The 13,930-nt window shown below is 41.2% G+C and overlaps 1 protein-coding gene across 8 annotated transcripts in view; it reads left to right on the forward strand.

Annotated features, from left to right (window-relative positions):
* RNF216 (ring finger protein 216) overlaps positions 1-13,930 on the forward strand; it is a 172,847-nt gene that overhangs the window by 63,488 nt on the left and 95,429 nt on the right. For all 8 annotated transcript variants that reach the window (XM_032607108.1, XM_032607102.1, XM_032607107.1 and 5 more), the window contains exons 9-13: positions 1,217-1,356; positions 6,819-6,869; positions 8,359-8,496; positions 10,410-10,558; positions 11,070-11,148. In XM_032607108.1, coding sequence (XP_032462999.1) covers positions 1,217-1,356; positions 6,819-6,869; positions 8,359-8,496; positions 10,410-10,558; positions 11,070-11,148 — 557 coding nt within the window. The remainder of the gene's footprint in view (positions 1-1,216; positions 1,357-6,818; positions 6,870-8,358; positions 8,497-10,409; positions 10,559-11,069; positions 11,149-13,930) is intronic.

Genomic DNA, 13,930 nt, shown 5'->3' on the forward strand with positions numbered 1-13,930 from the left:
GACTTCCCTGGTGGTCCAGTGGTTAAAAATCCACCTTCCAATGCAAGGGACCACGGGTTCAATCCCTGCTCGGGGAACTAAGATCCCACATGCCGCAGGGCAACTAAGTACAAGCGCTGTAACGAAAGATCCTGCATGCCGCAACAAAGATCCCGTGTGCTGCAGCTAAGACCCAATGCAGCCAAAAAAATAAAATAAATAAATACTCTTTAAAAAGAAAACCAGGTGGGCTTGGCAGAAATATAGACAGATAGATGGAACAGAATAGAGAACCAAAAACTGGTTTTCTAAATAATGAAAAAAAATGTTTTAATTTTTAAAAACTAGTGAGAGTAAAAAAAAAAAAAAAATCTAGAGTGAACAAGAGAAAAGAGGAAAAATAAAATGTATCAATGTATAGTAAATATTGATAAAATCAAAAGAGATTATCAAAAAGGTTTTTTGAGTAAATAGAAAATCTGGATGGAATAGACAGTTTTCTAGAAAATGTACATTACCAAATTAACCAAAGAAATACAAAAACTAAATCAGACCAACTGCAAGATTTGACGCTTGTCATTTTGTTAGCTTTTATTCTAAGTGTTATTTATTGTAAATCTAGGTACTGCTCTTTTCTGTCTTTGAAATTTTCAAAATAAAAAAATTTTTAAACATGCATGAAACACATGTGCATCTACCAGAATGGCTCGAATTAAAAACTGATGTCATCAGGTGCTGAGGACAATGTGGAGTGATTGAAACTCACATACATTGCTGGTGGGGGGAGAGTGTAAATTGGAACAGACACTTTGGAAAACTAGCACTGTTTTCTAAGCTGATCCAGCAATTTTCCTCCTTCACGTATTCTCAGCTGAGTTGCAGGCGTATGTATAGCAGCCCTGGTCATAATAACCCAAAACTGTAAACCTACCTGTCCTCAGTAGTGAATGCACAATAAATTGTGGTATATTCACACAGTGCAGTACTGACAGGCTAGGAGAGACCTTCCAGTTGGATTATAATAAGCAGGAGCGAGGGAGGGGTGGAGAGGAAGAAAGTCGGGAAGTGTGTGGAATGTTAGGGAATGGTACGGAGCCCAGTTTTCCCAAAGAGAATATGTTATGGGAAAGTCACTAAACGTCCTCTGTAGGACCAGGCCACAGAGGACTGGGATGGCTGCCTGGATTCCTAGCAGAACAGTTATCTGCATGACTTTGCATTGTCATTTATCTTCTAGGTGACAAAAAAATAGAAAAGAGGATGTTCTTTCTGGAAAATAAGCGGCGACATTGTAGGTCTTATGACCGGCGTGCTCTCCTTCCAGCTGTGCAGCAAGAGCAGGAGTTCTATGAGCAGAAAATCAAAGAAATGGCAGAGGTAGGAAGATGTGCTTGGAATGTGTTTCTGGGATTCTGGTTTGCTGTTAGGGCATAGTATAAAACTGTCTTGTAAGATTTGCCTTTTCTTTCAAGTGGTTCATTTGAATAAACTATAAAACTTTTAAAAGGAAAACAAAACTAGGTTTTGTAATGATACTGGCTGAAGTTCACAGTTTCATAAATCAGATTTATGTTAGAGAATTTTAATTGGAGCTTAGTAAACACATCTGTTTCACCTCCTTCACCCTCTAATGGTGGAAATTAGAGGAAATGGAGGAAAAAACAGAGATTCCATTTAGCTCTTTAATTCTTCCAAATATACTATCAAATGTGCAAGTCAACTGGAATATACATATGTTGGTTATTTAATACAAACAAATCTCGGAGATATTGCGGGTTCAGTTCCAGACCACCGCAATAAAGTGAATATTGCAATAAAGCTAGTCATATGAATTTTTTGGTTTCCCAATGCATAGAAGAGTTACGTTTACACTACACTGTAGTCTAGTAAGTATGCAATAGCATTATGTCTAAAAAAAAATGTCCATGCCTTAATTAAGATATACTTTTATTGCTAAAATATGCTAACCATCATCTGTGCTTTCAGCGAGTCATAATCGTTTTGCTGGTGAGGGGTCTTGCTTCAGTGTTGGTGGCTGCTGACTGATCAGAGTGGTGCTTGCTGAAGGCTGGGGTGGCTGTCCAGATTTCTTAAATGTGACAATAATGAAGTTTGCTGAATCGATCGATTCTTGCTTTCATGAATGATTTCTCTGTAGCATGCAGTGCTGTTTGATAGCATTTTACCCACAGTAGAACTTTTTTCAAAACTGGAGTCAGTCCCCTCAAATCCTGCTGCTGCCGCCTTATCAACTAAGTTTATGTGATTTTCTGAATCCTTTGTTGTCATTTCAACAATCTTCATAGTATCTTCACCAGTAGTTTCCATCTCAAGAAACCGCTTTCTTTGCTTATCAATGAAAAGCAACTCCTTGCCCGTTAAGGCTTTATTATGAGATTGCAGCAGTTCAGTTCTAATTCTAGGTCTCTTGCTGTTTCTGCCACATCTGCAATTAATTTCTCCATTGAAGTCATCCACACGTATTGGGATCAGCTTCTTCCAAACTCCTGTTAGTGTTGATATTTTGACATCTTCCCATAAATTATGAATATTCCTCTTTGCATGTAGAATGGTGAATCCTTTCCAGAAGTTTTCAGTTGACTTTGCCCCAGATCCATCAGAGGAATCACTATGGCAGGTATAAGCCTTACAAAATGTATTTCTTAAATAATAAGTCTTGCAAGTCAAAAATTACTCCTTGATCCATGGGCTGCAGAATGAATGTTTTGTTAGCAGGCATGGAAACATTAATCTCGTTCATCTCCGCTAGAGCTCTTAGGTGACCAGGAGCATTTTAGTGAGCAGTAAAGGAATATTTTGAAAGGAATCTTTTTCTGAGCAGTAGTTCTCAACAATGAGCTTAAAATATTCAGTAAACCATGTTATAAACAGATATGCTGTCATCCAGGCTTTGTTTCCATTTGTAGAGCACAGACAGAGTAGATTTAGCCTAATTCTTAAGGGCCCTAGGATTTTTGGAATGGTAAAAGGAGCACTGGCTTCAGCTTCAAGTCATCAGGTGCATTAACCCCTAACAAGAGAGTCAGCCTGTCCTTTGAAGCCAGGCATTGACTTCTCCTCTCTAGCAGTGAAAGTCCTAGATGACATCTTTCAATATAAGGCTGTTTTGTCTACATTTGAAAATCTGTTGTTTAGTGTGGCCACCTTTGGTTAATTATCTTAGCTGGATCTTCTGGACTTGCTGCAGCTCCTACGTCAGCATCTGCTGCTTCACCTGGCACTTTTATGTTATGGAGATGGCTTCTTTCCTTAAACCTCAGGAATCAACCTCAGCCTGCTTCAGACTTCTGCAGTTTCCTCACATTTCTCAGCCTTCATAGAATTGAAGAGAGTTAGGGCCTTGCTTTGGATTAGGCTTTGGCTTAAGGAAATATTGTGGCTGGTTTGATCTTCTGTTCAGACCACTGAATCTTTCTCCATATCAGCAGTAAGGCTGTTTCACTTTCTTATCATTGTGTGTTCATTGGGATAGCACTTTTAATCTCCTTCAAAAATTTTTCCTTTGCCTTCACAACTTGGCCAACTGTTTGGTGCCTAGCTTTTGGCCTGTCTCGACTTTTGACATATCTTCCTCACTAAGCTTAAATTGTTTCTAGCTTTTGATTTAAAGTGAGATGGGCCACTCTTCCTTTCATTTGAATGCTTAGAGGCCATTGTAGGGTTATTAATTAGCCTAATTTCAGCATTGTTGTGTCTCAAGGAATAGGGAGGCGGGAGAAGAGGGAGAAGGATGGGGAATGGCCAGTCAGTGGAACAGTCCGAACACACATGACATTTATCGATTAAGTTCACTCTCTTATATGGGTGCAGTTCATGGCACCCCAAAACAGTTGCAATGGTACGATCACCATAACAAATACAGTAATAATAATAACGAAAAAGTTTGAAATATTGCGAGAATTGCCAAAATGTGACCAGAGACATGAAGTAAGCAAATGCTGTTGGAAAAATGGCACTGATAGACTTGCTTGATGCAGGGTTACCACAAACTTTCAGTTTGTTTTAAAAAAAAAAAAGGTACTATCTGCAAAGTGCAGTAAAATGAAGTGTGTTTTCTAGACCAGCAACTCTCAAGTTTGCCCCATGGACCCCTGGGTTTCCCAAGACTCTTTAGGATGTCTGCGACGTCAGATCTCTTATCATGATAAGACGATATTTACCTTTTTCACATTGTTGAATTTGTACTGAGGAACAAAAGTAATGGTGCCTTAGCATGAATCAAGCCAGTGGCACCAAACTCTACTGGAAATCATTACTTTCTTCACCACCATGCACTCACATTTTAAAACACAACAAAAAAAGCCCATGTCGTCTAAAAATGTATTTGATGCTTTGATGAAGCAGTTGAAATTATTACTCTATGAAATTTTAACCCTTGAAAACATCTTTTCAATACTCTGTATGACAAAATGGGAAGTACAATTGTCCCTCCATATCCACAGGGGGTTGGTTCCAGGACCCCCACCACAGATACCAAAATCTATAGATGCTCAAGTCCTTTGTATAAAATGGCTTAGTATTTGCATATAACCTACACATATCCTCCCGGATACTGTAAATCATCTCCAGATTACTTACAACACTTAATACAATGTAAATGCTCTGTAAATAATTGGCAGCACACTGTAAATTCAAGTTTTTGGAACTTTCTAGAATTTTTTTCCCCCAAATAATTTTGATTCGAGGTTGTTGAATCTGGATGCAGAACCTGCATATATGGAGGGCCGAATGTATGCGTAAAGTGCTTTTGCTGCATACTGACTGACTATGATGGTTTTCTCAAGGAGAAATATTTGTAACATCGAATTGCAAGCTGCTGAATTAGGCCCTTCTCCCTACCCCCCCCAAAAAAACCCACCATATTTACTTGAAAAAATGACTGACAGAAAAACTATGATTATTCAAAATTAGGTATTTAGCAGGAATTTTCTCAAAACTGAATGAAGTGATTATTTATGTCCAATGATAAAATTCTGGATCTCAAACAGAAATTGGACTTTTGGAGAATTGTCATCTTGATCCATCCATCATAGAGTTACCTGTGACTGTATCTGTTACATTAAAATCTGTTAGTGTAGCTTGCAGTTCGAACAGATATTTCACCCATGCATGATTTTATCATAAACACCGGTTCACTGAGTTATGTAGACCTTCCAGATGTTGGCACATTTCACCGTATAGTATCAAAACACCACATTTGCTAATATCACTGCCAGCCTCATCAGAGGAGTGTTGAAGTATTGGCAAGATGGTTGTGGTCATCTTTTTGATGACCAAATTGTCCCTTCTTTGGCCAGTGGCGTCACCTTCAAGTTAGTTCCTCTGTCCTGGACCTAGTCATCTTTCTTTGACAGTATCCTTGCTTTCTGGCACATCTGGTGACCCAGGTTCAACTTCTGCTTTTCCTAACCTGGACCTGGAATCACCAACTTTTCCAAGGTGTCATATTTTCTTTTAGTGGAAGTTCATACTAAGATTTTTATTTCAACTTTGGTTTATAGGGTTTTTTTTACTTCTTTCATTTTATGTAAGCATTTCTTTTCTCTTATGCTGAAAATCTTGGCTCTTAATTACATTACCATAATGGCTTATTTCCTTTATCCTATGTTGTATACTTAGTAGATCCCAAATAACAACCCAGTATTATTACCAATAATATTGCTAAATACGGTCTAGGATTTATTTATAACTTAGATTAGGAATTTGAAATTAAAATATTATAAAGTTACTTGAAATAAGTGTGTGGTTATGCCATTAACTTGGTAAGCAAAGAAGTTTATTTGTTTCTGTTTATTTTTAAGTTTTAAGGAATTGGTTTTTAATTTCTTTTTCATTTAATCCTGTTGTTCAGTTATGTAAAGTATTTTTAAAGTCAAAACTATAAAACAAGGAACGTTCAGAGAGATCTAGCCTCTGTCCTGTCTGTCCTCCCCATGTCCTCTAACTCCCTCTATACATAAACCATTATTAATAGTTTTTGGGTTGTCTTTTCTTATTTTATGTAAAAGCATATATGTATATATATATATATTTTTAAACCTTTCTTTCTTATTAAAAGGTACACACTGTTCTACTCTTGCCTTTTTCACTTAACTGTGCTTCTTGGCAATGACTCCACAGCAATCCATGGAGATTTTTCTCTTTTCTTTTTAAAACTGCCTAGTGTCCCATTGTCTGCAGTACCAGAGTTGATTCAGTTATTCGCCTACTGAGGGACATTCAGAGTTGTTTCCAGTTTTTTGCTATTATAAATAGTGCCATGATAAATAACTTTGTGCATACATCATTTCATATTTCTGCCCCAGGGTAACTTTGGAATAGATTCCTACAAGTGCGATTGATGAATTGGAGTGTAAATACTTATGTAACTGTTATATGGTGCCAGATTCCCCTCCATGGTGGTTGTACTGTTTTGCATTCCCACCAGTAATGTACAAGAGTGCCTGTTTCCCACTAACCTCACCAACAGAGTATGTTGTCAAGCTTGGTTTTTACCCACTCAGTTTTTTTTGTTTGCTTATGCTATTCTGTACTCTTCATAAATGTTTTATGTCAGTCTTTTATTCCTTCTATATTTTGAGTCAGATTTAAGGAAGTTTCCCCATATATTTTAGTACTTACATGGTTTCCTTTTTCATGTGTAGTATTCTGATGCATTTTAAATTTACTCTCAGGTAACTTTTTAAACTACTAAACTATGTAACTGAAGAGATGACTATTAATAATAGGGTTTTTTTATGTTTATGAAAGTAAATGCTAAATGGTTTGTGGCATCTTGACTAAATTTGCATCTGCGTGTATGGTTTTTTGTTCCTCAGCATGAAGACTTTTTGCTTGCCCTGCAGATGAATGAAGAACAGTATCAAAAGGTAGTTAAAATCTCACCTAATCAATTTATTCTGGGTATTTTCGTTAGCTGTTTTCTCTTCTCACATTTCCTGAGCATTTTGATGACAAATTGGTTCCCGTATAACCTTAGCTGTTGATCTGCTGAGTTTGAGCTTCAGCTAAGTTACAGTCAGGTACTTAAACCATTATAGTCACTCTTGCTTCCAAATTGGATCAGATTTGGAGGGAAGATAATATTGTTAGAGTCGTGCCTCTGAAAAAACATTGCCTGGAATCCATTGGATAGACTCTTAGAGCAAAATTTAGAATTCACGTATCACTTATAGGGTTAGAAGGAAGAGATGTGTCTAACCTCAGGACCAGATGGCTTTTGTATGATGTCAGCCATCCTCATGTAGTGGCCTTTTCTAACATGGTAGAAATGGACTAGTGACTGGATCAGTCACTGCCCTTAATAAAAAGCGTAAGTTTTCTGGTACTCGCAGTACTTGAGATGCTGCTTTATATAGCTTCAGTAGTCACTTAAGATAAAGCTTGTGCTGAGTCGTGACCCCATCGCACTCTTGTCTTAAAATAAGGAGCAAAATCCAACATTTTTTTAAAATTTTATTTTATTTATTTATTTTTGGCTGCGTTGGGTCTTTGTTGCTGCGTGCAGGCTTTCTCTACTTGTAGCGAGCGGGGGCTGCTCTTCGTTGCAGTGCATGAGCTTCTCATCGTGGTGGCTTCTCTTGTTGCAAAGCACAGGCTCTAGGCGTGCGGGCTTCAGTAGTTGTGGTGCACGGGCTCAGTAATTGTGGCTCACGGGCTCAGAGCGCAGGCTCAGTAGTTGTGGTGCATGGGCTTAGTTGCTCCGCGGCATGTGGGATCTTCCCGGACCAGAGCTCGAACCCGTGTCCCCTGCATTAGCAGGCGGATTCTTAACCACTGCGCCACCAGGGAAGCCCAGAACTTTTAAAATAATATCCCTCATGCCGCTTGTCCCTGGCTGTTATGTTAACATCTGATTATAGATGTTACGGTTCTGCTGGTACCATGAAATTCATGAATATGGTAACTTTATACAAAAGATGATACCAAAGAATACCCCCAGAAAACATGAAAATCTCACTGTCTTTAGCTACGTATTAATATTTGTACTAGCATCTTAAGCTAGATTTATACAGCAAAAACAGCTCGGGCTTCCCTGGTGGCGCAGTGGTTGAGAGTCTGCCTGCCGATGCGGGGGACACGGGTTCCTGCCCCGGTGTGGGAAGATCCGCGGCTGGGCCCGTGAGCCATGGCCGCTGAGCCTGCGCGTCCGGAGCCACGGGAGAGGCCACAGCAGTGAGAGGCCCACGTACCGCAAAAAAAAAAAAAAAAAGAAAAGAAAACAGCTCATCATTGTTTTATGGCTTCTAGGGATTGCTTTTCACCTCAGAATGTACTTGGAGGTGGGGGAATATGAAACATGGCTGCCCCCTCTACTTGAGTGTAGGGAATTTCATGTGTGTTTCTGGTGGCTTGCAGGATGGCCAGTTGATTGAGTGCCGCTGCTGCTACGGAGAATTTCCATTTGAGGAACTGACGCAGTGTGCAGATGCTCACTTGTTCTGCAAAGAATGTCTCATCAGATATGCCCAAGAGGCAGTCTTTGGATCTGGAAAGGTAAGAACCATACAGTGTGTCCATACATAGGAAATATTCACAGAGTTTGAGGACACCACATTTATAGACAAGTGTAAATGCCTCATGGAAGTGCCTTTTCTGAGGTGATGTGGAACTCTGCTAAGACATGCTAATGTGTGTGATTCCTAGACAGCCTTTGATTTGTGTGATTATGTTGGTTTGAAGCACAGCAGATTTTTTTTCAGGGAATGGTTTAATTCTTCCATGCTCTCATGCCCAGCTCACTGGAGCACCAACTTATTCAGTTATCTTCTGTTTGAAATTAAAATGAAGGATGAACTCAAAAAGAGAATCTTGCAGGCTGTTTGAACATATGAGGCTGCAAATTAGTATTTTTTTAACAAAATTTTAAAAACATTTTATATAGTTGTATTAAAATGAATAATATTTTTAATTAATTTATTTATTATTTTTGGTTGTGTTGGGTCTTCATTTCTGTGCGGGGGCTTTCTCCAGTTGCGGTGAGCGGGGGCCACTCCTCATCACGGTACGCGGTCCTCTCACTGTCGCGGCCTCTCATTGCGGAGCACAGGCTCCAGACGTGCAGGCTCAGTAGTTGTGGCTCACAGGCCCAGTTGCTCCGTGGCATGTGGGATCCTCCCAGACCAGGGCTCGAACCCATGTCCCCTGCATTGGCAGGCGGACTCTCAACCATTGTGCCACCAGGGAAGACCCATAAAATGAATAATATTTTATACAAGATTATATTTCTCTGTCCAAAGTCAGTTTCTCTTGACACCAACATACAATATGGAAAGGAGTTTTTTGTCTTAATGAACACTTAAAAACCAAAATTGCTTTTCATAAATGCCCCACCAATAATCAAACCACTTGACATCAATTATTCTAAAATCAGTTGTAATTCAGTCAAGGACTGAGTAGCAGGGGTTTTTTTTGTTTTTTGTTTATAAATGTATTTATTTATTTTTGGCTGCATTGGGTCTTTGTTGCTGTGGTGGGCTTTCTCTAGTTGCAGCGAGTGGGAGCTACTCTTCGTTGCAGTGCGCGGGCTTCTCATTGTGGTGGCTTCTCTTGTTGCAGAGGACGGGCTGTAGGTGTGCGGGCTTCAGTAGTTGTGGCACGTGGGCTCAGTAGTTGTGGCTCACAGGCTCTAGTGCACTGGCTCAGTAGTTGTGGCGCATGGGCTTAGTTGTTCCGCGGCATGTGGGATCTTCCCAGACCAGGGCTCAAACCCGTGTTCCCTGCATTGGCAGGCGGATTCTTAACCAGTGTGCCACCAGGGAAGTCCCTTGTGTAGCAGTTATTGAGCAGAGTAGTTGTGATTAGCAGAATATAGGCATAGTTTAAAGATATTGTAAGTTCGGTTCCAGGCCACTGCAGTAAAACAAATATCACAATAAAAAGAGTCACACAACTCTTTGATTTCCCAGTGCATGGAAAAGTTATGTTTACACTATACTTTAGCCTATTAAGTGTGCAATAGCATTTTGACAATCCCCTTCCCTCCTACCACTCATCTCTGCCTTCCAAGAGGTTCGGAACTCCAGCTTTTCCACAGAGTGTAGAGGGAATCAACTTGCTTATCATGAGTATCTGCTTTTCAGACACTGAGCTGTGACTTTCCTCCTCTAATCTGCTAAGTGATTTATCTTTCCTCATCTACTTCCCATCTTCATATATTGTGGTTTAGGCTGATAGACGTCCTCTGGTAGAATCAAAGATGGACTTTGTGTTTTTGTTTCATGGTTTTCTTGTTTTGAGTGTGGTTTCTCAGAGAAGAGGGGACCTTTACCATCTCAGAGTCTGTGTTCCAAACCACGATTTATTTGCTTCCCATTGAAAGATGCATTTAACCACTGAGGTTTTTTTGTTTCTCTGAAAACTTGGTTAAATTTTTTTTTTCCCTTTGCCTCCTGACCGTATCATTCTAGTCAGAGCTCAGCTGCATGGAAGGCAGCTGCACGTGTTCATTCCCAGCCAGTGAACTGGAGAAGGTGCTTCCCCAGACCATCCTGTATAAATACTATGAGCGAAAAGCAGAAGAAGAAGTTGCTGCAGCCTACGCTGATGAGCTCGTCAGGTGAGTCCTCAGAGTCAGCGTGTCACTTGTCAACTTATTCCCTGTTAGGAAGACTGCCTGGGCCCTTTCATTGGTGATGAAAATTCTGTAACAGAGCTCTGTCTCCAGGTTTTCTGGCATTTCTTGCTTTTAAAAAAAGAGAATAATTGTATTCATAGAAAAATTTGCAGTTCGTATTTTTACCTACATTCCTTGGCACTTCTTAATCATCTGGCTTATAGGTACAGTCCTTGTGCGTTGGTTAGAGGAAAGATAACATGTGTAAGGAGTTCTCAGAGACGTATGTTAAATATTGAGTGGTTTGCACTGAGGCAGAACCCAGAATGGCACCTGCGTTTCCTGGTGAGAGCCAGCACAAAGCAGAGCCTCAGTCCATGTTTTAATGAAAAGTTAAGGAGTGAAAGGAGGTGTGGCTGTCCAGCTGAAAACTCCATCTCAGTATGAATAATCACATGGAACAAATCAGGCTTTAATATTCTGAATAATATTCCTTCTGCTGTTTTGATTCTAGGTGCCCCTCCTGCAGCTTTCCTGCTCTGTTGGACAGTGATGTGAAGAGGTTCAGTTGTCCCAATCCTCGCTGCCGAAAGGTAGGGAGGCAAATATTTTTTCTAGATTCATATTTGTATTATGGACTGCCTCTGTGGCACAGCTGTGTGCTGGGTGTCTGCATGCTGACCCATGAGGAGGATTTGAGTGCTCTCCTTTTCATGAAAGCAAGTGAAGATTGGTTCTTTGTGAGTGGCGGTTGACTTTGTTGCAGAGATGGGGGCCACTTACAGAATTTTAATCACGTAGCTCTGGATCCCTGTTTCACGCCGTCTGCCTGAAGGGCAGATGCTGCCGTGTAAGGTGTGAAGGGCTCTGTTTACTCCACTGTGCCGGTGTTTCTCGTGCTTGCTCCTCACCACCCTCTTGTTGTGCCGGTGTTTCTCGTGCTTGCTCCTCACCACCCTCTTGTGCTCAGATACTTCTTCTGTGTGTGCACATGAGCGTGCACACACTTCCTGCCACTTGAAAAGTCCAAGTGATGTTTCTTTGATTAAAGAATTGGGTGTCATGGTGGCATCTCTGTCACATGCGGTAGATGATTCACTCAGCTGTTCACATAAGGACTGACTGTGTCAGGTGAGACCAAAGCTGTCTAGTCGCCTTGCTGCTGAAAATCTTTCTTCCCTTCAGACTCCTATGCCATGAACTAAGAATGTCTTGAAATTTGTCAACCATTTATAAGCCACTTAAGAGTTTTTAAGGAATATAATATTGGCATCCACATAGACAAGTATGTTTTAAGCCATTTTCCTAAAATAGAATGATCAGAGTTGAATATTATAATACCTCCACCTTTTGGGGAGCGAAGAAAGTAGATATTGGAAAAGGAACTACACTGATAGACTAAAACCTTACCTATTTTGTTTTCAACATTAACATTTCTGTGTAAAATCTGGCTATTTTCTTACAATTGATGTATCCATTAGTAATTTGTCCCCACCCCAGGCTGTTGCTATAACAGATGTTTCAGTAGTCTCTGGAATCTTGGAACTAAGAAAGCAGACTCACTGACTGTCCTGTGTGCTTCCAGTGTGTTCAGCTCTAGAATGCCTGGGAAGGCAGTGCCTGAACTAAGATACAGAGAGCAAGGGAGGTAGCCAAGGGAAGAAAAGGGTGGGAGTAAAGTGAAAGTGAAGATGTGGAATGTTGTAGGTCCAAGGAGCAGTAGTATCCTGGACACTGACGTACTGGGAGTGTGAAGAGAAAGGCTTACGAGCTGGGAGGGGCCAGAGCCATGCAGGCCTTCAGCACCATTCTGAGGCAGGAGGATGGGGGAGTGAAAAAGCAGGGAGATCTGTTTGGCTGTTGAGTAATCAAGGTGAGGGATGCACATCACTGTCACCCCCCTCTGGAGTCTCCAGGAATTGCTAGTTTGAGCTAGGAATTATATTTCCTGGTATGATTCCAAATTAGACCTTGCCAATGAAAGTGCTCATATATGATTTGGAATGCCAGAGACAGTTACAGGAATGTATCAGGGTACTTATGAGTCTAAAACAGCATCCTGTGAGTATTTTGAGGATATCCAGCCTGGGATATCAGTAAAAGCCTCCTAGAGGCTCTTAAGATGCTAGGCAGAAAACCCAGATATTCTGCTTCCTCTCTGTGGGAGGAATATACTTGCCCTGCTGAACTTGGAGGGGGCCGTGTAGCTTCTTTTGGCCAATGAAATGGGTGAGAGGTCACTTGCAAAAACAGTGGTAAAATAAATGCTTAGGGGTGATGTCAGCAAGGTGGTGGAATAAGTAGCCCCAAATTCTCCTTCCCCCACAGAAACACTGATTCATCAATACATGGACCAGTTTCCTTTGTGAGAAATCTAGAAACCAGTTACAAGGCTCCTGCATTCCATACAGGGCAGTTAGCTGCATTGAGGCCTGTAGGAAAATTAGTGGAGCTCACTCCCCAGAGCCTGTCCCCCAGCACACATAGCACACATGGGAGGAAACACCTAACTCCTTGCTTCTCCTTGGGGAGGCAAAGAGCAGACTAGAACATACATCTAACATTCAGACTTCTCAGAGGGCTTACCCAAGGGCCTGGCTTATGTCTTTCCTGAATCTAAGCACCGACAGGAGGGAGCACCAGGTTTCAGATCCTCAAAAACAAAGGCAGTGGTTTGGACTAGCATACGCTCACTCACCTTTGCCCCTTTCCTTGGCTTAGTGTAGAAAGAGCAGAAGAAAACCCCCAATTCCCAGCTTCTGGTTAGGGAGGGGAAGAGTTGGAGTGTGCGTCCTCCAGTGTCCCAGCTTTTTGGGGTACTGCCCAAGGGGCTGGTTTCTGTCTCACTTGACTCAGCACTGACAGGACCCTGCATACTCTAGATACCTGGAAGCTTCTGAGGAAAAAAGAGCTGAGAGGCTTGCTGCTGCTACAAAGGACCCACAGTATAGCAGACAGAGGCCATTATGTCTCTGTGGCTTTTCCCTCCAGGAGAAAGGAAGAGTGGGACATACACCCAATGTTCTAGCTTTTGAGGGGGAGGGGGGAGCTCTTCAAGGGACTGGTTTCTCTCTTGCCCAACTCAGAGCACTGATGAGACCCACCATACGCTAGATGCCTAAGGTCTACTGAGAACAAAAAAGAGCTGGGCATCTTACAGCCCCTCCAGAGAACCTGCAGTACTGTAGATGGACACCAGAGCGAGCAAGAGATTACAAGCTCCTGAAAAAAAAAAAAAAGCCAGCAAAACCTCTCTGAATTGGGAATTTACACACATAGGTCCAGAGAAGGTGCATCCACAGAAGAGGTTTGAGAGTCCTCCATAATTTATAGCCCGACTGATTGGTAAAGGTTTTTCTCCGTACAGGGTCAGTC

Source organism: Phocoena sinus, chromosome 15 (assembly GCF_008692025.1).
Source record: "Phocoena sinus isolate mPhoSin1 chromosome 15, mPhoSin1.pri, whole genome shotgun sequence".
In the NCBI taxonomy this organism is placed as follows: Eukaryota; Metazoa; Chordata; class Mammalia; order Artiodactyla; family Phocoenidae; genus Phocoena; species Phocoena sinus.